The 22,374-nt window shown below is 44.8% G+C and overlaps 2 protein-coding genes across 4 annotated transcripts; one reads left to right on the plus strand and one right to left on the minus strand.

Annotated features, from left to right (window-relative positions):
* Window positions 1-4,160: 4,160 nt before the first annotated feature.
* zbtb25 (zinc finger and BTB domain containing 25) lies at window positions 4,161-6,971 on the minus strand. Its single transcript, XM_022758861.1, has 3 exons — window positions 6,920-6,971; window positions 5,495-5,674; window positions 4,161-5,413 (listed from the first exon to the last, which is right to left on the minus strand). The coding sequence occupies exons 2-3, from the start codon at window positions 5,665-5,667 to the stop codon at window positions 4,225-4,227; spliced, it is 1,362 nt and encodes a 453-aa protein (XP_022614582.1). The 5' UTR covers window positions 5,668-5,674; window positions 6,920-6,971; the 3' UTR covers window positions 4,161-4,224.
* Window positions 6,972-8,573: 1,602 nt separating this feature from the next.
* Window positions 8,574-21,319, plus strand: zbtb1 (zinc finger and BTB domain containing 1). 3 transcript variants are annotated; one of them, XR_002665505.1, is made up of 3 exons: window positions 8,574-9,230; window positions 18,369-18,490; window positions 20,688-21,319. XR_002665505.1 is itself a non-coding variant. In XM_022758846.1 (2 exons), the coding sequence occupies exon 2, from the start codon at window positions 12,055-12,057 to the stop codon at window positions 14,113-14,115; it is 2,061 nt and encodes a 686-aa protein (XP_022614567.1). In that variant the 5' UTR covers window positions 8,574-9,230; window positions 12,051-12,054; the 3' UTR covers window positions 14,116-15,850. The 3 variants fall into 3 exon arrangements, 2 of the variants coding, with proteins under 2 accessions (XP_022614567.1, XP_022614566.1); XM_022758846.1 differs by lacking the exons at window positions 18,369-18,490; window positions 20,688-21,319 and adding an exon at window positions 12,051-15,850; XM_022758845.1 differs by lacking the exons at window positions 8,574-9,230; window positions 18,369-18,490; window positions 20,688-21,319 and adding exons at window positions 9,706-9,832; window positions 12,051-15,850.
* Window positions 21,320-22,374: the final 1,055 nt, after the last annotated feature.

Below are 22,374 nucleotides of genomic sequence, written 5' to 3' on the forward strand. Positions count from 1 at the left end.
TATCAGGTGAACAAGGCGCCTCCTGTGGCCTAATCACATCCTTCACACCTGATGATCCGCTTCTCCCGCCTCTGGCGAAGAGGCGCCTCAGTCTTTTTCTGATGGTCAGCGAAGGTTGGAGGTTCGAGGAAGTCCTGACACTCAGGTGAGACCATCTGTCTTCAGAGACGACGTCCTCCTCCCTTTGTCTCCTGACACAAGCGACCACAGAGGAGAACCTCCTCCGCCACCTGCGTCTGTTCACCTTCCTGTCTCTGATGTCATCGACCTCACCTGTGACCTCACAGCGCCCCCTGCAGCTCTCCACATTTACTCCAGCCAAACCTTCATCCTCCATGTCGGGACTTCCTGTCGGTGCAGCGTCTTCAGGTCTGTCCTCCCCCACGCTCCTGGTCCAGGTTTTTCTCAGAGGACCCGTCAGCTTCCTCTTCAAACCGACTCTCTCTGCTCGCCGGATGTCCTCTCCATCCTCCATCACCATGGCCCGCCTCCACAGTGACACTCACTGGTTCTCTGCTGCTGAGACCAGAGACCAGGAAGCAGATTAAACTCGGACCTGCTCAAAGAGTCTGTGTTCATGATAAAACACTGTTTTATTTTTATCTTTCTTTTTAACTAAAAATACAAACACAACAAACGTCAAGACCGGACGACTTCACCTGAGGGGGTGTGTCCTGACACAGTTTTTGTTTCTATAGCGATGGAAGATAAAAATACATTGATCCGTCCCTAAGCAACAGAAGATCCACCAATCAGATCACATTAGCATTAGCTGATGTTTACTCACCTGTCTAGAAGAAACATTGAGTTCAGTAACGTCTCCAGCGTTGACGCTAACCAGTGGGCATGGTCTCATCTAAACTGGGTATACCGCGCTACAGTGATCGCCATCGCCTCTTGAGGTACAAAGTGGTATTACGAGGCTAGTTGGTTAGCATGCTAACACAGCAGATACCAATGCATATTTTTATTCATCTGTTGCAGCCATTTTGTTTTTAGTCCATACTTCGTGGACATGATATCTCAGTAACACCTCAACGGAACTTCTTCAAATTTGGCACAAACATTCACCTGGACTCAAGGATGAACTGATTAGAGTTTTTTGGGGATCAAAGGTCAAAGGTCAAGGTCAGTGTGACCTCACAAAACTCTTTTTACCTTTTACTCAAAACTTCACACAAATGGTAAAATAAAAAATATTTTCTGACTCTGATAAGCAGGATGTGACTGATGACTGATTACAGTTGTCATGTAACTATGACGACAAAGTAGTGAAACTCACTGGTGTTTGTACAATTTTATTGTTGTGATTTAATATAAACACAAGAAAAAAGTCATTCATCAGGATTTGAACCCACAACTTCTCTATTACTGAACATCAGACTCGAACAGTCAATCATCATCTGTTTTTCACATTCACACAGATGAATCATCAAACACATGAACAAACCTCATCTGCCCCTCAACAAAAAACCTCCAAAAGCTTCAAACATCAAACAGAAAAAATCTCAGATTTGAAATATTTTAATTAAAACATCTTAATAAAAAAAAACACTTAAAAAAACACTCAACACTCAAAAACATTCAAATGTGAATTAGATTTTTTTTTCAAGTTGTAATGTTATGAGAAAAAGATCATAATATTACAGGAATGAATTTTGTTAACAATATTATACCCTTTTTATCTTAATTCAACAATATCATTAATGAATATTCCACTTTTTCTTTGTTCAGGGAACAAAACTACATTTATGATTTCAAAAAAAAATCTGAGATTTCAAGCTGTAATAACATAACTGATGTTGTGATCAGGTCAAAATCTAAATAAATAAAAAGTCACAGTATGAGAATAAGTATTTATCATAACATTGTGTCACTTTTATTTTAAATATGTGACTTATTCTCTATTTCTGGTTCAAAAAGACATTAATATTCAGACTGCTGTCAGTTCTCAGTGTGGATGCTCAGTTTCCCAGGTCGCCCCTCTCTCTCTCTCTCTCTCTCTCTCTCTCTGCTGACACGTGCAGGTCGGGGTCTGTAACTGAAGAAATGCTATGGTGCAAGTGAAGTCACTGTCAAACAATGGTTTCATGTGGAAGGAAACACAGACAGATTTGTCAGAGAGCTTCAAGTTTCTGTTTCCTAACCAGAATTTATTTGTTTGATTATTTTGAGTTTGAACCGGTTTGTAAATAAATGATTTTGATGTTTAAAGCTGCTCATTTGTTCTACACTCAAACACAACAGGTCAATCATTCATTCATTCCAGTCAAGAAGTTGCGCTCTGATTGGTGGAAAAAGACATTTATTTACAAAACTTTACTGTCCATCTATGAAAAAACAGACGTCTATGTACAAACATGTCAACACAAAACTTCCTGTTGTGTTTTTTGTTTTACAGTGAAACACGGAGAGAAAACGACGTCACAACTGAACAATCAGACATTCATCAATCAATAATCAATAACATCTCAACTGTGAAATCATTATCAATGTGACAACAGAAAGAAACAGCAGAGAACTTTCTGCTAAACTTATAGGACCATAAGGACCATTTCCTGTGACTCCTTCAAAATAAAGTGATGTCTATTCAAACAAAGGCTCAGACTGGTTTACTGAAGGGTTGCAGTTGAGTCCTGACAGGATTCTGTATTTCACAAGAAAAGTCTAATTCATAGCTGACGTCTGAGGGACCGTAGCACCCGTCTCTCAGATCAGGACTGTTTCCTCTCCAGTCGACTCCTAGATGTTTTCAAACTGCACCTGCTCTTAAAAACAGTGTATGGTCCTTTAAAGGAACTGTGCTTCAAAAGAAAACTGACTCTGTGGTAAATGACAGGATTTTCACACTAAAAGCACAAGTTCAGCAGTGCAGAGTGAGACTCTTAATCTGAAGGAGGCCAGGAAACATCAGAGGACAGGAAGTGAACAGGAAAACCAAACATGGTGGTGTGGTCTGCAGCGTCTGTGAGCTGCTTCGTGCTGCTCGTCTTTCATGCCGCCTCACAAACTACTCACTCTGCGTTTGGTCTGACGCCACTGATGGAGTTACAGCGAGAATCAGCCAATCAGAACTTCTTCTCTCTGACTGACAGGTTCTGGATGGACGTTGATTTCTGCTTTGGAACATCAGATTACAAAATGCTGGTGGACTTCATCAGAGTGACTGATCTCTCAGATTGTCTCAAAGAGGAGGTGAGGCTGTGAGTTCAACAACACCATCAAACCATCAAACTGTCAAACCATCAAACCGTCAAACAGTCAAACCGTTAAACAGTCAAACCGTTAAACAGTCAAACCATCAAACTGTGAAACAGTCAAACTGTTACACAGTCAAACCGTCAAACAGTCAAACCGTTAAACAGTCAAACAGTCAAACCGTCAAACAGTCAAACAGTCAAACCGTCAAACTGTGAAACAGTCAAACCGTCAAACAGTCAAACCGTTAAACAGTCAAACTGTCAAACCGTCAAACTGTCAAACCGTCAAACCGTCAAACAGTCAAACCGTCAAACAGTCAAACCATCAAACTGTGAAACAGTCAAACCGTCAAACTGTGAAACAGTCAAACCGTCAAACAGTCAAACCGTTAAACAGTCAAACTGTCAAACCGTCAAACAGTCAAACCATCAAACTGTCGAACCATCAGAGACACTGCTGCTTGTCTCAGTCGACGTCACACTGATGTTTTCCATTAAAAGAAAGGTCCCTCACTGTAATACGTCCTCAGAGTCTCAGTGTTTGAGTTGGACATGTCCCAGGAGTCTCTGTGTGGACATCTAAAGTCTCTGCTGGTTCATGTCCTCAGACACAAACAGACCAAGACCCCATCAACCATCAGAGGGACAATTCATCTGATCGTCTTCTCCATTCATCAGGTCTATTTAGAAAACAGTGAAAACTGTCCATCAAAGTGACGTCTTCACGTCCTCACATCTTATCGTCCTCACATCTTATCATCCTAACGTCCTCACGTCTTCACGTCTTGTCCGACCCTCACAGACTCAGACTCAGTGAATCCTGGAGAATTTAGTCTTTTGCAGCTGATGACCACAGCACCACATGATTTAACACACACACAGGTACAGAACCAGCAGCAGAGACAGAAACAGAACCACAACACAGATGTCAGAGTCAGAGAGAACAGGTGCGTCTCCTCACCACCTGTGTGTCAGTCATGCCACCTTGTGGTAAAACATCTCTCTGTGACATCAGTTCATGACATCACTCCACAGGCACGCCATCCACACTTTCCTGGGAGATCTCAGAGTCCAGAGAGTAGCAGGAGCTGCCGTTGTCTTGAGTGTCCCTGTTGGCCTCTTCAGAGAGTGCAGCAGCGGTGCCGGCTGAGGCCCCACCCCCTCCGCCGGCTTCTGCGGCGCCCTCACAGAAGTGGGCGGAGGCCTGGAAGAGCTGGCTGCAGAGGCGGTTGTAGCGGTGGTAGCGGGACGGTTTGCCGGTGTGGGTGTACATGTGCTCCTGCAGCTGGCTCTTGTGGGAGAAGCGCAGGCTGCAGACGGCGCAGGCAATCTTACGTTTACGCGAGTGTAAGACGGCGGGGGCGGGGCTGCTCCCCCCTCCTCCTCCTCCTCCGCCCCGACTCCGCCTCAGCTCAGCGGCCAGTTGATTGGCCAGCACCTGGCTCTGCCGCAGCGCCTCCTCCAGACATCCTGCGTCCAGCTGCTCCTGGCTGCCAGGTGGCCCCTCCTCCGTGCCGGCGTGCAGCTCTCTGCTGTCCATCAGGCGGGAGGGGTCAAGGGCATGGCTGAACAGGTGCTCCCGCAGGCCCTCAGGGGAGGAGCAGCGCTCCCCGCAGCGGGGACACAGCAGGACCAGTGGGCGGTCTTTAAAGAGGAGACTCTGACTGGGACTGCTGCCCTGCGCTGGAGACAGAGACCCCGCCCCCGGACACTCCTCCCCCTCACCGTCCTCCCCCTCCTCCTCCTCCACCCGCTCCTGCTTGATGCGAGCCGAGATGTCCGAGTCGTCTCCGGACGCCACAGAGCAGACATTGCGCAGCGCTGAGGCCTGACAGTCTGATGGGACCCCCTCCAGTCCGACGGTGAGGGACAGCTGCGAGTGGGACCGCCCCCCCCGGCCGGAGGAGCGCCCATCCTCGGGGGCGCCGCGGGACATGGTGGTGGTCTTGGGGACACCAGGCCCCTCCTTGTTGGCCAGCTGAGAGGAGATCTGGATGCCGTAGAGGTTGGACATGCGGACCACGTCGGTGGTTGCGTCGGCGGCGCCCTCATCCGGTTTGCGGCACAGCTGGTAGGCATGGAGGAACTTGATGCCGTCCTGTAGCCGGCTCTGGTCCACCGGCTGTTTGGGACACAGGCCAGTGTACATGATGTGCAGCAGGTAGCTGAAGACGTCCGGCTGGATGTCTGTGGGCTGGATCTTTATGCACTCACTGAGGACAGACACAAGAGACAGTCAGGACCTGGACGCAGGGACACGTCACTGGTTCAGATTGAGAAAAGCAGCGACTGACCTGGACTGATGGATGAAGATCATTTTGAAGTAGTTGGAGAAGGCAGCCAGCACTGCGCGATGAGCTTTGAAGTAGACGTTGCCGATGGCAACAGTGCAGTCGCACAGGAAGCCAAACTCTCTCTGAACGTTGAGCTGCTGCAGCAGGAAGAGGCTGTGAGACGACACCTCCATGACCCCCCTGAAAGACAGGCACATCAACCAGAGACCAGAAACCAGGTCCAACACAGAGAGGAACAACATGAGTCTACTTTAGAAATAAATAAATATAAACAAATACAAATAAAATTTGGTCTGAAATAAAAAGGGTTAATTTTCATGTTGTGTTTCCTCCTCAGTGTTTGTACTGTAACTTACTCTTTAATTTCAATCAATATTAATATTTGGAGTAATATTGAATCTGATCAAACGTGAAGCTGTTGATTCTCTGAACAGGTGACAGGTTTGATTCTGTAAAACAATAATAATTGTTGATTTCTGTTCTGCTCTCATTCAATCAACACAAAAATATTTAATCAATATTGTCTCGACTTCATAAATAAACATATTTATATATATATATATATATATATATATATATTTATATATAGGTATAATATATATACAGCACATATATGCATATATATACTGTATATATATAAATATTCATATTTCACTTCTCTCAGTAAAGTTTCACAATGATTTTAAAATTCATGTAATATATCAATGAGTATAAACGACCGATCGATCAGTGAAGGTGTTCTAACGTCGTTCTATCAGGAAGTCAAACATGTTGTTTCATTTTAGCAGCTGGAACCAGAGACCTAAGATTCCTCTTCTGTCAATTATCTGATTGATTCTGGATCAGTCAGCTGATTGATCCCTGATGATGTCAGTCCTGCCCCTCAGCAGGTGAGCCAGGTCCTGTTAGACAGCAGCTGACAGCAGATGTCTCCATCAAAGCTCAGCTCACCTCCAATCTGTGCTCAGGTGTAATGACGTCACACCCAGAACATCTGGACAGATGAGCAGGTGACCTCTGACCTCAGTGAAGGTCACGTAAAGCAGCACCTGCCATACACACACACACACACCACCCGCCCTCTTGCACTGTGTGTGTGTGTGTGTGTGTGTGTGTGTTGGGGGGGGGGGGGGGGGGCTCCGGTGTCTTCAGAGTCTGACAAACCGGCCCTTATCCAAACACACCGGAAACTGGACACCCCGCGCGACCAAACAAACAACACCACGACTCGGCGCGTGCACATTCTTGTCGCGCGCATCAGGCTGCAGCCTCCTCCATCCTCTGTCTCCTCCACATACAGCCACACGCACGTCCTCATTCAACCTACACGCGCACACACGGGCGCGTGCGCACGCCCTCTACACACCCTCTGTCTTGTGTGCGCCGTGCACGCGCAGCGTGCCCGCCGCCGTTAATCAGACTTACCGCAGAAATGTAGCAGATTGTCTCAGGACCGGAGCCGATTTGTTGCTGCAGAGGTGATCTCGCAAAAAGCCGCGTCACATCTCGCGAGAGGAAGGGTCAAAGGGGCTGGTCACGTGATCCAACTGTGTTACCTACCGACATGTAATCAATAATCAATAACGGATTTATTAAGACGCGTCAGAGCGTCACGGAGCTGAAACACGGTGACTTTCATTTATTAAAATGATGTTTAATTAGATAAAAATCTAAATAATGATAATTATTATTATTTACTTTTGTTATAAAAAGACAAAACATCATAAACACTTGATAATGTCATGATCAGGTTCTAACACATGATGATGTCATCAGAGTTCAACAGTGGAGCCGGTTTAATCATCATGTTGTGATGTCACTGTGTTTACATGTGTAATAATCAATCGATCAAGTTTGTTATTGTCTTTGTATTGTAGTTATTGTTTGGTTCGTATTGATGTATCTCTCTCTCTCAATTCAAATTCAAATAAGCTTTAATGGCATGACCGATCAGAAACCTATATTGCCAAAGCAGTACAGAAAATTTTAAACATTGATAAATGATTGATTAATGATTATACAATAATATTAAATACAATATAATAAAAGGCCTTTTTTACAGATGTAATCACACAGAAACATGTACTACAGAACTTGTTTCTCTCAGATTATGAAGCGATTTGACATATTTTGCAGCTGTTACTGCACCTTGACTTTTCTCCCCATAGATAGGACAGTTTTTCTGAAGATCGGGGAGGTGGATAAACTCAGGATATATATAATATATTTTTTCAAAGAAAACTTCTCTCAAATCCTTATATTTGTCACAATATAACAGGAAGTGAGATTCTGTCTCAGCTTCTCTTTCATGACAAAGTGAACACAGCCTGGCCTCCCTGGGGAGCCTGTTCTGCCTAATTTACTTTCCAATATTTGATCTAATTTTCTCTATGTTTTGAGATGATTTGGCTGGACCAGATTGTTTTTGGTGTGTGTGGGCGGAGCTTCAGCAGCAGCTGGCAGAGGGGACTCTGATATCTCTCTGACTCTCATAGTATGTCTAATGAGACAAGTTGATGACGTAATGAAACCACCTTATGTAGTTTGTTGTTAGGTCAGGGAAACCGTTTTCCAGTAGTGATAATAACTTTAAAGATGTTTGGTTCACCTGGAAGTCACAGACAAAACAATAATAATAATGTCTGTTTACGTCATCAAATCATCTCTTCAAACAGGAACCACGATGTTTTTACATCTGAACACACAAACTGAAATAATGAAACAGAGTGAGAGGTCGCTGCTTCATCACGTCTCTGATTCGAGTCTTTTGGTTCCTGAAAATCAGCTCAGCGTGAGACCTCACTTGTTCCTCGTCTCTGATGGATCCGGTTGGCACGCGGCCTCGATTCACCCCAAGTTAGACTTAAAATAACATACTTCCTGTTAAGATTTTCAAAATAATGGTCATATTTGTATATAGTTGGTGAGATATAGCATTTTAAATATTTCCTTTCCAATTGTGGTTTCATGTTGTAATGTATGTAAATACTGGATGGTTTCAGACTTGTTTCATTAAACAAACAACCATTAATAAAATAGCAAATAACAAAGCTTTTATTTTTGAGGAAACTGTCCAAAACGTAATTATCAGGTCAGAAACAACTAAAGAAAAACAATTTTTGGAGAAATCAACTCATGAAACAACTCTCTATCTTAATGAATCTTCAGTTTACTGTATTTTGGGGGTTTTGTTTTGGTGGAGTGAATTTATATGTGGATGTTTATATGTACTTAAACAATTGTGTGTGTATTTTCTACATATTACTGTTTTGATAGTGACAAGTTATCTGTTCAATCGCAGGTTAGTAATAAAATAATAAAACACAAACAGACAACATGATTTAGCTTTTTACCAGTGAGTGAAATGAAATCAGTCTGTTCTTTCTACGACTGTTCTGTTTCTCTGTCTTTATCTTTTAATTCTTCGGAAAATAAACTATACTTCTATAAATCTTTTCAAATAGGCTGTTCCAGATCAACATTATTTTGAAGGCCAGTATTTGACCGGAAGTCCCATTTTCTTCTTCTTCGGATTTCCTTACTGTGTATGGTTTGACGGAGCGGCAGTCTGTGCGGAAGTTCTTTCATCCTGCAGGAGGAGAAGAAGAAGAGACTTCTCCTTCGTCTCCCCGCCTGAACACAACAAACCTCCGGACAGGAGCCTCCGGGGCCCCGGGAACATTCACACACTCGCCGCCGACTGCAGCAGCTCCTCTGCCAGCCTCCAGAACCCACGGTGAGTCGACGAATTTCTGTCCGGCCCTTGGAACCGTCTGGCCGAGGAAACTAAAAAACATCCCCGCGGCCTGCTGCTGTCGGTGCTAGCTGAATGCGGGCGGCAGTGCGGGGGTGGCGGGGCTGTTTGCGGGAGAGCAATCGTTGAGTGCCGTCGATATACTGTATTCAAATATACTACATCCGGCCCGGTCTTTCAAAATAAAAGATACTCTAATGAATGAACGGGTTCACGCATTTTGAGAGGCTTTAGTTGAATGAAGTTATCTTATTAACGGTCTGATTCTTATCTAAATAAACTGTCATTTACTTTGTGTCTGTGTGAACACGCCGTACAACCCCATTCCAATTATTTCAGTACTCGTCATGTTTTTCCTGTTTTATTTTGGAGGTGTACTCGCTTTAACTTCCGGTGTGGTCGAGGCTAACAGCAGCTAGTTTAGCGCAGCTAACCGCCGCGGAGCTGTGATCTCCATTTTAGCTCGTCGGTGCGGCCTCTCCCTAGCCAGTCTCCTTTCCTCAGTGGTCATACTCACCGCTTCTCTCCGGCCTCTGTCGGGCCTCTAACGGCGGGTTTCTCGGTGATTGACAGCCGATGAATGCGTGAGTGTGCGTGTGTGTGTCCCCCCCCACCCGCATGTCCGCGGCAGCCCTGCTGCGGGGGCGGGCGGTGAGCTGACGGTAAACCGACTCACCGTGACTGGAACAACTTGTTTCACACAGAATCACAGTGACTGTCAACGTGAACCTGAGGAACTTTCTGCAGAAACGTTCAAGTGAAAAGTTTAAAGTTGTGTTAAAGGGTGCTTCATGGAGCTGGAGCCATCAGTCAGTCGCACCAGCCTCACAGTCCATGAACTGGGTCATGTAGTTTTTACAGGAAAAGCTTCTTAATGATGAAAACTGATTTTAATCCATAACTCTAACTTTTTTCTGAAAATCATGGATCTGTATTGAAATGAGGAGATGGAGATGACTGACAGCTGCCATGAGAGGTCATAGGTCACAGGTAGAAACTGCTCTGTATAAAAGGTCACGAACATGAAGTGTGGTGGCAGCTGTCGGCCATATTCTGACGTTTTAATGACCGAAGGATTCATAGAGAAAACAATGGTCAGATCAGTTGATAACAGTGACGTCACAAGAATCGGCACTTCGACAATTAAAAAAAAAAATGCCTTAAAATGCAGTGGAGCAAGTAACTGACAACAGGCAAAGGACAAAAGTTCATTTCAGGCAAGCAGCGCTTCCCTTTATCCACCAAGTGTTTGAGAGAACTCAGCTTAAAACTCAGTCATCTTCTTGTGTGTGTCAGCCTTCCTGTGCTCTCTCTGGATGGACAGTTCCTGGACCAAAATTCTGACGGGTCTTGTTTTTCTACAGAACCGCAGGTGGTGGGTCATCAGGGACCAGGTCTAGACGACATGAAGTCAGTTTGTAAACAGTGTCAGAGGAGGAAACGGCTCAGGCTATGTCCACACTTTTCAAACTAAAACAATCTCCGTCCACACAAACACACCTGTAAACACACACACATACACACACACCTGAGCAGTCACATTCACTGAGCATGTGCGAGCCGCTGTAAACAGGAAGTAGATCGTCTCCTCTGCAGTAAATCCTCTGAAGGAGGAACAGCAGAGACAGTTGTAGCTTTAAAACAGAGAATGTAAGTGAACAACAGCTGCTAGAGTGAGCTAGGCTAGGCTGAGGGAGTTTCAGTTGTTCTGCAAGAATATCATTATTTAAACAGTTAAATAAATACTTTAAATAAATACTTTTTTAAAATAAAATACTAGAGGAAGATGTAGAGACCAGAACTAGAACGATCAGTAAATAGCGATGCTGAAAGAGTGATGATCATCCTGATAATCAATATGAATTTAGCTGAGAACAGATGGTGTATGAACAGGTATCTGCTGGGCTGAGAGGAAATGACACGTTGCCAACTAATTTTCTTACAATGGATTAATCAACACATGGTTTCAGTTCTACTTGTTTTTACTGCTGGGTAGTGAAGGGGCTCAGGTTTGTCAGGTCCAAACACATGCAGATCAGGTGAACTGGAAACAAAATGACTGGTCAGGGTCCTGGGCTCCAGCAACACGATGTATGAATGATGGGACTGATGTTGTTTTTCATATAGATCGTAGGTGACGGCTACGTTGGATATCAGTTCACACCTTATCAAATCTGTGCAGCTGAGTGGTTTCGGTGTTCTGCAGGATGTCTCACTCTGTCATTCATCTCTTCCTCCATCACCCCATCTGTAGCTCATCATGTAGTTTCACAATGCGTTGGCAGTCGTGTTTTGTGATGAGATTAAAAACTAATCTGTTTCAGCCTGAGATTTGTGCTATGAATTTTGTGTAATGATTGAACAAGTCTCTTTTGTCAAATCAAACTTTTATGTTGGTGTAAAATTTTGATATAAAATCATTTACATAAAAACAGCAAACTTCAGATATATGGACAGAATGATGAAAGATATTTAAAGGGACCCAGAAGAGAGAAAAACTGTTTGTTGTGGCCCGTCTGAAAACCCTTGGTGTGTAAAGAGTTGGACTGAGTATTGAGAAATCCCCTGACCTCTGAGGTAATCTGTGATGATAACGTTTGATGAGTCAGTTCTCGTCATTATTCAGGTCTGATCTTGATGAGTCATAACGGGACTGAGAGCTGGCTCTGCCTCGCTGAGCACAACCAGACAAACGTTGTGAAATACTCTGCAGCATAATAAGTCGACCACAGAGAGACCTCACAGCAGAAGGAATGCAGCCGTTTAATGTGTCTCTTCATGGTTTCCTCTTGTTGTCTGCAGGGCGATGGCGAGGCCGAGCCACAGCGATCACGTCCTCCAGCAGCTCAACAACCAGCGGGAGTGGGGCTTCCTGTGCGACTGCCTCATCGCTATCGGTGACATTTACTTCAGGGCGCACAAGGCCGTGCTGGCGGCCTGCAGCTCCTACTTCAGGATGATGTTCATCCGGGACCAGCAGGGGGCGGGCCGTCTGGACCTCAGCAACATGCAGATCAGCGCAGAGTGTTTTGACCTCATTCTGCAGCTCATGTACCTCGGACGCATTGTCGTGGGGAGCTACGAGTTTGACGAGCTCAAGGCCTCCATGGCGTACCTGCAGATGTACTATATCCCCGACTCACTGGAGGATCTCAGGGACATCAGGAGCTCCAACCTCACCCCGTCCTCCTCAGCCTCGTCCTCATCCTCATCCAGTTCCTCCACTGGCCCCGCCGGCGGGAAAATGATGTTTGGAGTACGCATGTACGAGCAGCAGAGGCCCGCTGCACCGGAAGTGGAGCGTTTACCGAAACCTGTCAACAGCAGCGCCGCACGTCCAGCTGCTCCAGCAACGGTCACTAGGCCGGCAGTGGCTGAGGAGGTGGTGAACACCCCTCTGATGGTGGCGCCACCAGCTGTGGACGGAGCGGCGGAGCAGCCGTGTGACTTGAGAAAGAGGTCCAGCGGCAGAAGTTCAACTCTTAAAGACCGCCCTCGGTTCGGCCGAACCTACACCTGTGATGACTGCGGCTTTGTCTTCAGCTGCGAGAAGCTTTTAATCGAGCACATCCTGACCTGCACTAACCGGAAGGCCTATCATCCTCCAAGAGGTAACGCCGAAGGCGACAACGACTCGAGTAAAGCTGAGAGCTCTGCATCCGAGAGCACAGAGGAACACAGGGTCCTCTGTAAAGGCGAGGACGACTGGCCTGAGCCCAAGGCCGACTCTGACCTCACCATCAGGTCGGTGGCAGCCGGGACAGATGGCGAGCCCGGGTCGACTAGAAGCATCTCCATCAAGACAGAACCAGAAGAAAGCATGTTCCCTGAGATCGAGGTGGTCCGGGTCGGCGAGCACACCGCCAGAGACTGTAGCACACGGTTCAGTGACGTCACACGGAAAGACTTGCTGAAGGAGAAAAAGTCATCGGACCGTGAACCAGAGCCCGGTGTCTCAGGTTTGGAGAACAGCAGCGAGCCTTTTGAAAGCCACATGTCCAGCAGCGATGATTCAGGGATTCCTGCGAAGCTTCGTAAAGTCAAAGACGAGAAGCAGGACACCGACTGTGCCCCTTGTGAACTGTGTGGTGCTCTGTTAACGGAGGAGGACAAGTCAGCCCACTACCTGTCCAACCACATGGGTCATATATGTGCCTGTGGACGGTGTGGCCAGGTGTTGATCAAAGGCCGGCAGCTCCAGGAACATGCAGAACGCTGTGGAGAATCTCATGGCGGTGAGTCGGACTCCCACGGGGAGGACGAGGTGTCCCTGCTGGAGGAGCCGCAGGGGATGGAGGAGGGCCTGCTGGAGGCCGCCGACCTGGCCTGCCCTCACTGCGGTCTGCTCTTCCAGAACGAGAGCCTGGCGCTGGAGCATGCCTTGTCCTGCCACGACCAGGAGCTGTTCCGCCCGGTGCTGCTAGAGGAGGGCGCCGAACCAGATCATCGCCGCAAACACTTCTGCAGCATCTGCGGCAAAGGCTTCTACCAGCGCTGCCACCTGCGGGAACACTACACCGTCCACACCAAGGAGAAGCAGTTCACCTGCCAGACCTGCGGGAAGCAGTTCCTGCGTGAACGTCAGCTCAGGCTGCACACCGACATGCACAAAGGCATGGCGCGCTACGTGTGCCCGGTCTGCGACCAGGGAACCTTCCTCAAACACGACCACGTTCGACACATGATCTCCCACCTGTCTGCTGGGGAAACCATCTGCCAGGTGTGTTTCCAGATCTTCCCAGGTGGAGAGCAGCTGGAGAAACACATGGACGTCCACCTGTACATCTGCGGCGTCTGTGGAGAGAAGTTCCGCCTCCGTAAAGACATGAGGAGCCACTATAACTCCAAACACACCAAGAGATTATAGGAAGGACCCAAAACATCTGCATTTATACTAGTTTGTTACTTAAAAAGCCATAAATGTGAGAACAAATGTATGCACTTGAACCCCAAAAAGACAACTTTTTAATCTGCACTTTTAAGTATATGCATAACCTAAACGGGCGTTCATACTGCGAGCAGCAGGCTGGTGATTGGTCGCTGGGTAACGGCTCTGTGTATCAGTCTACAGCTTCTTGCTTTGATAAGGTGACATTAAGTTAATACAGCTCAGAAAAACACGTATCACATTTTCACAGCTTTGAATTAGGATTTTATGAGACATCTCCTTGTCTTGTTTGTCAGCATCAATGTCTGTAGATGAAACAATCACAAAAGGCGGTAAACGATCAAGTTTAGAAACCTGGCCGGCTGTTGTCACAGGTGGTGTTAGACACCCATCATAGCTAACCAGCTTAATAGCTAACGAGTTGTATATTATTATTTAGAATATTTATAAAGATCTGGGGTTTTTTATACAGGTGATAAATGTGATATTTAGATGTCAGGAAATTTGGAATCACACAGGAACAGAGCTTTAGTTCCCTCCGTCCAAAATGATTCTTAAAGCTGTAAAAACCCAAAGAAATAAAACGAGCAAAGGGAGAGAGCAGATCCTCACACTGGAGGAGTTTGAACCATTATTGCTCATCTGTGAATCGACAAATCATTTTAGCACTAGAATGTACCAAAGTCATGTTGGTGGGTGGAGAGAGATGGACTCCCATCATGCCTCTCCACCCGACTGGTTTGTGATTGTGTTGCTCGCAGTGTGAACTCGCGGTCAGACGGGAAGTTCACTCCAAAACAAACACGGACCTACGCTCCTGATCCTGTGACAGTCTGACCACCGCACGGTGATGGAGGAAGAAGATGGAGGACGTGGTGATAAAAGTCAAAGCTGGCACAATCCCTGATGGAATTAACCAAAGTTGTGACATTAAACACAGGGGTTACTGTAGTTACCAAGGGTTGCCCAGAAGCTTAAAAAACAAGAAACAATGGCCATAAAACAGAAGCAATAACGAGAGAAGAAGAACGGTTAACAAACAGGCATGAAAGGAGCTAAAGCTAACGTTAGCATTACAAGAAAAAAGACATGACAGTATAGACACAGCTCACACCTGTGTGGGTATCTGTCGTGATCACATGATGAATTCATAATCTGCTGTCTTCAGATCTGATCAACATTGTTTTGTTTACAAACAAGCAGCCAAGGGAGGAAACAAAAATGTAAAATCAAACGTCCCCAACTCACAAGTGTGTGAAACATGTTTTTCCATGGTCAAGGTAATGTGATGTAAGTGCCCTCCCATTCCTCTTTATACCAGTCTGAGCCCTGCAGCCTCTCGATCACTGACCAGGTGAGTCAGTCAGGTCTGTGAGGGTTCAGGACTTAGGCCTGGGGGGGGGGGGTTTGTTTTGGAGTGAACTGTCCGTGGAAGACTTTCTCAGTGTTTCAGAGGGGCCGCGAGCTCGACCTTCTCTTTGATGTCCCAGAATACTAAAGGAGGTTTCATGTCGTCAGCAGAGTGTGACCTCAGCTTCCTGATGCTTTGTTCTGTGAGTCCTTCCCTTTACGTTTACTCACCGTCCAACATGCTCTGTGATCGGTGCCTTTACTGTAACAGTGGTGCACACTAGCAGCAGTGCACGTCTCAGTCTTTTTCTCTTCACACCGATGCTTGATGGGGGATGGACAGGCAGATAACGACCCCCCCCCCCCCCCCGCTTTCAAGGTGAATCTGTGAACGGCAGATTATGAAAAGTTCAACAACAAAACACTAGAGTTGGTGTGTTGGCACTGAGCTGCCAGACTGAGTTGTTGACGTCATGCTCGGACTTGTTCTGATGCCTTATCGAGTCGTGAAGTGGTTTTCACTGCAGTTGTGTTCTGGTGTCACAACGTCACACCACAGATGATCAGAACAACTTCAAACCAGGTCCAGCTGTTCACAAAAACCAAAACCATTCAACACAGAACACCATAGACCAGTTATAAAGAATCCTAAACCAGCAACCAACGCAAACTGGTTCAGAATCCACCTGAACCAGTTCCTTAAACAGTCTAAACCATGTGTAACCCAACACAAACCAATTCAAAACCAGTCCCAACTAGTTTCAAAATGACCTCAACACACCCAAGCATTTCAGATTCAGCTGAAACTGGTTCCGAACTAAACCAGTTGTAGTGCCCTCATCCGAAATGAAGCAGCCGAAACCAGTTCAGACCCATTTAAAGGCAATTAAGAGGATGTGGCCCAGACCAGTCCAGAACCTGCCTAAAACCAGTTTAGAATGAACGCAAAATTGGTGGAAGGCCGGTTCTGGACCAAGTCAGATCACTTCAGAACCAACCCATACAAGTTCATATGTGGTTTAACCTGGTTCCAAACGGAACCAAAACCAACATTTCAGTAGGTTCAGCTCCTTTAAACCATCAACACGACATAAACATCTTAGAACTGACGAGCCAGAACCAACTTCACCAGACTGCCAACAGTCTCAACCCACTTCAAACTAACCCAGATATTACAGAACCAACACAGACCATTTTTAAAACTTAACCAGGTGAGAACCAGGCCAGACCAGTTTGGACCCTGTGTCCTGGATTCCTGCAGCTGCATTAAAACAGGTCTGAAGGTTTAATGGTTAATTTAAGGTAATAACAGTCTAAGACTCTTGAGATGTCCCTTTGCAGTAACTCGTCCTGCCTGGACACATGTTTGGACAATCAGTTGTGAGGACTTGAGGCCATGTGGAGTCAGTCTGTCTGTAGACCAGTTTAGCCTCTGAGCTACTAAAGATCTGGATCTGATGCGTGTTCAGTGCTACCTGGAACAAACTTAAACCAGTTCAGAATCAAACTAAACCACTTTAATAAAACCCAGGCTACTTCCAAAGGCCGCTTCAAAACCAGCTCTAATAGATCCAGTCTAGCCCAGACCAGTTCAGAATCAGTACTGACTGGAACCAGTTTAGAAAGAAGACTAAATGTACTGGACAGTTTCTGCTGCGTCGACCTGGATCACCTCAGTTCGACTGTAGATGAGTATCGGTTCATTAAAATGTCTCCTGCAGCAGGACGTAGACCTGCAGTCGATCCAGGAAGTCCTCACAGAGACAGAGGGTTCAGCCGGGGGACTGTCGGTCCATCAGCTGTCCGTCTGTGTCCAGGTGGTGTGATGCTCTGATGTCTGGATAAACAGCCTTTCTGAAGCTCTTAATAAACCAAGTGAATTTCTGTCTGTGAACCAACGGCTCTGACTTTTCTCTTCTGACTCTTTACAGTTTATTTTCTTGTTTATTTCGTGTTAAATGTTGAAAATGAAGGCATTGTGATATTTTGGGCCCCGTAGAGAAAGTGTCTAATGATGAGTGGCATTTGTAGATCTTATTTTAGTGTCTCAGCTTTTTTAAAGCGACGCTACCCTGTGACAGTTACAACAACTGACTCGTTTTTCCAAAATCATAAACTGAGGAAAAAGTTGTTTATGGGTTAAAGTTTAAAATCAGCAGCTGCTGTCATCAGGTTCAAGTTGTTTGTGTGACAGCTGTAGTTCACTAGTGACTTCACTTCTTATTGTTTCACATTTATTTACACACGGGCTGAAACAGTAAAAACTTCCAGCAACAGAAACATGTTAGAAACAGAGACTTTTATTTTGAAAGTCAGAGTGGCAGGTGTTTGAAACATGTTGGTTTGATAGTTTTATTTCTGATATGAATATCGATACACTGTTAAATATTCATTTGTGTAGCAGTAAGTGTTTACTCCTCGAGAACAGTGAGCTCCAGCTGTGCTGCCATCAATTATTATTAAATTAAAACTAAATTAAATTTCACTGTTGAAAGAAGATGAATATTAAGTGTTTAGTAACACTGTTATAGTTTCCTACATTCACGAAAAACTAGTTTAACACTGCCGTTAGCTAAGTCAGCTAGTTGTTAACCTAGCTTAGCATTGCTTTAGCCCAAAAACATGCAGCTCCAACTTCCGCATGAGGAGTTTTTAATTAGACATGAAGGACTCGGTTCTGACCTGGTTCTGGTCTGATGTCATCAGGTCTACAGTAAATATGAGAACAGTTTAAATACTGTAACAGACTAGAACTGATCAAACATGTTCAACTCTTTCATCGGGAGCACAAGGCATCGTGGGTAACAGAACAAACATGAACTATCTTATTGTTTAATGTGTGGAAACCTGTCGTCATGTTACAGTTCACTGTTTGTCCACAGGGAGGCGCTGTGAGTCAGACTGCTCACACTGCTGCTGCTCCTATAAACCAGGATGAAGTCCCGCCCACCTCCACCATCCTGACCAGATGATTGGACGCTGCAGCCGTCACTCTGACTGACAGGTGTGTTCAGTCACTTTATTTCAAACAGACGGTGAAGAGTTACTTACAGCTGTTGTCTCTAGACATAGAAACATGTAACAAACACACGTCACAATGTCACACCAGTGATGAAAAAACAAACAATGGTCAATCAACAACAAACTCAACGCTCAGTAAACTGTTCTATCATGTGTTTGTATTGTTGTTGTTCAGCCTGTGACCAGCAGATGGCACAATAACACATGATAATATAGCGTGCATGTGCATCAGAGCTGCACCTGTATGTAAGTGATTGTGTGAAACTGACTTTCACTGACACAGACAGGTGTTAGTTAAAACGCGTTTCTCCTCTCAGTGGTTCAGGTGACAGTCGAGTTTTTGATGACGGAGAATTATGGCTCTTAAACAAATAACAGAGTGTGACGTTTCTTTATACACAGTTCTACCAGCACCATCTTAGTTCAATAAGCAACAACAGATTATGATTAGTTTGTTTATTTCATCATTGATTTGTCTACACCAACACAAATAGATCCTGCACCGGTACTGGACTGTTGCTAAGCAACACATAAACATGTTCCTGACCTGCACAGTGACACTAGCTGCTACCTCGTCTCCTCGTTCCCTCAGGTGTCTCTGAAGGATCCACCTTCTTCCTTCATCCTCTCCTGACGAACAGATATATTTATATATTTTCATCTTTGTTACAATCTGAGATCGATAACGACGTTAATGTGACGCTGATTAACGGTTAATAGATGAGCTGTGAAGAGGAGTGATACATGGAGTTAAAAGTGCAGCAGCTTCATGGAATGACTCGTCCAATCAGATCACTTCAGAACTGACTGTTCTTTAATGTTTCATTGAATTTTTTTCATTATATTTTTTTGGGCTTTTGTGCCTTTATTGGACAGGATAGTAGAGAGAGACAGGAAACAGGGAGGCAGAGAGAGGGGGAATGACATGCAGTAAAGGGCTGTGCGATGCGGGATTCGAACCGGGGCCGACTGCGGCGAGGACTGTGGCCTCTACACATGGGGCGCCTGCTTAGACCACTGCGCCACTTAACGCCCCATGTTTCATTGAATTTAACTGACACAATAAAATATTTTTTTGACACAGGTGAAAGAAGAATTGAATTAATTCATATACTGTATTTACAGCCCACGACAAACTGAACAGGAAGTACTGTCTGCTCAGTGTCCTTCAGTTTCACTCGTGGACTCAACGCCTCATATTGGACACGCGATGGGTTAAAAATAAAACCAATAAAACAGAGTGTAGTCCAGGAGATGATGGATGAGGGGATTAACAGGAGGCGAGCCACGGTCAGCAGGAAACCTTGTTAATCCAACAGACGAGACTCGTACGAAGTTGTAATCGACCTCTGATCAGGTTCAGCCTCCGTCACTGAACCCGAGCAGCAAAAGTCCCTCAGATGTGGACCTGAAGGTCATTCCCTCCAAACGTCCTTCATGTACGTGTTCTCGTGACAAAGACTTGGGTGAAGCTTTGTTCACAGATTAACAGCTGATGGATTACAGGATAATAAAAGTGCCGCTTCTGTTTTCAGGTGAAATCCTCAGAGTCACAACCGGCATTCACTGACTTTATGATTCTGTCAAAGATGAAACAGCCCCACAGTAAATACAAACCGCAGCTCAAACTATACTGATCAATCAATTAGCTGATTAATTGGTAACTACTTTGATGATGATTCAATTCATTTTTCATGTGAAAAGACTTCATGACTCCAGAACCTCAGATGTGAGGATTACCTGCTTCTTCTTTTTGAAATTATTTTCATAAAGTTGATTTCATTATATTGATTTATTTTATTTGTATTGATTTCTTTTCATAATTTTGAGTTTGGACAAGACAATCATGGTGAATGTTTTATATAACACAGTACTCTGGTGTTTTAGTCCTGGTTTGGTGTATTTGGTTTTGGTGTTTGATCTTGTCAGGTCCTGGTCTAATGACAGCTCTGCTCTGAAACATGTTCATGAAACAAACAACTCTATAACAGATATGACTCACCTTTTCGGGTATGACATCAGCACTGGTCTCTGTTGGTACACACGATTGGCTTTAAAGTCAAGCCTGAGATCAGTCAGAAAAACATGTTTATCGTCTGCAAAGAAAAGTATTTCCTTATTTTTGGTACTCAGACTCTGGTGAGGTCATATCAAGATGTTTCCCTCTTTTTTTACTGCAGGCATCTTCACCGCCCCCCTGAAAGGTCTCTACTACATTCGGATGACGGGCAGTGTCGGAAACTCCGGGTCCGTGGACATTTCACTGAGGAAGAACGGTCGGAGTATGTTTGGCATCTACAACACCAATGAAAAGTACAGCAGCAGCTCCAACGGCATGACAATGGTCCTGGAGGCCGGTGACCAGCTGTGGGTCACCCTCTGGAGCGGAAACAGCATCTTCGACCAGGGTCAACTCAGCACCTTCAGCGGCTTCCTCATCTGCCCCATGTAGGAGGAGCCTGACTCACCTGCACCTGCTGTGGAGGAGGTGGAGGAAGTCTAGATCTAGATCACTACCGGAAAATATACAAAACTTGTCACATGTAAACCAATGAAAATATTGTGTGAAGCCAAGTCTCAAACCAAAAACCAGTTTTTCAGTTTCTTATGACTTTGATTACAAACATACACATCACCTAACAAGCAGTTTTAATTTGAAATGTTGAACAGGAACCTGTCTGTCTAAGCTGCTCAAAAATAAATACAGATTCTTATAACTGAACTCTCTAATAAAAAAAGCACTTTTATTTCCACATAAGTATCTAAATTACAACAGATTTGGTGCAAAAATCCAACTGTAGATGGCGCTGTAGCACATTTTATATTATATTAAGATTACATAGTTAGATTTTAATATTTAAAATGGGTATATCAATACTTTATAGTACCAATGTATGAAATATAAAAAGAATGTTTAATAATAAAGGAATCTCTGATAGTGAATGATTAGCTGTTTTCAGGTAAACAGTTATAAAAAGCCAGTGTCTGTTTTCACACACTAGCATGGTAAATATCTAAAACAGTCTGCATCTGAAATTGACCTGTATCAAACCTACGCCCTTGAGACTGACACACCTGCAGCTGCCCCCCACCCCCACCACCCTGTTACCTGCCACCACAAATACAAACTAATTCCATGGGAAAAAACTGCACCTGCACACAGACTTCAGAAACAGTTTGTACAGTTTAAACATTGATTATCTTTCAGACTTATTAAGTCCCTGGGTCAGATCAAACACAGCATTTCAGTATCTGAAGTACCTGCTGTAGGTCCGGTCGTCATTTCATATCTACTTACAACCTGCCACACTGTGATGAAGCATGTGCGTGGAGATTTTAAATGACACAACCACTCACTGATATTCAATAATTTTTCACTCTTTACTGGCAATAAACCTTTCTCAGTCCCTCAATGGAAGAATAAGGTGGTAAATGTTTTAAAAGACCTGTATGATAGAAATGGTTTGAAAGCTTTTAATAATTTACCCACTGGACATGGTCTACCTGGATCGTCCTTCTTTCTCTACCTGCAGTTAAGATCTGCTATGCAGGCATCCGGTGCCCAATGGGGATCAATACTTCCCACACACCCTTTTCATAAAGTGTTAGCATCAGCAGGGTCTACATGAGGGATGGTTTCTAAACTCTACAAATGTATTTCTTCACCTCATAGGCCAGTGCTAGAAGAGGCTGCTTGGTGTAGGGTCGTATCTGAAGTGAATGATGAAGAGATCTGCTTGAAAATAGTTTGGCGAAACTTGCATGATACTTCTAAGAATCAAGATAATCAATTAATACATTATGAATTTGTGCATAGGATCTTTCTAACCCCCAGAATGAGTCACTCCATGAAGATAATCACATCCT

This window comes from Seriola dumerili, unplaced genomic scaffold, assembly GCF_002260705.1.
Source record: "Seriola dumerili isolate Sdu_G_001 unplaced genomic scaffold, Sdu_1.0 BDQW01000312.1, whole genome shotgun sequence".
NCBI classification, from domain to species: Eukaryota; Metazoa; Chordata; class Actinopteri; order Carangiformes; family Carangidae; genus Seriola; species Seriola dumerili.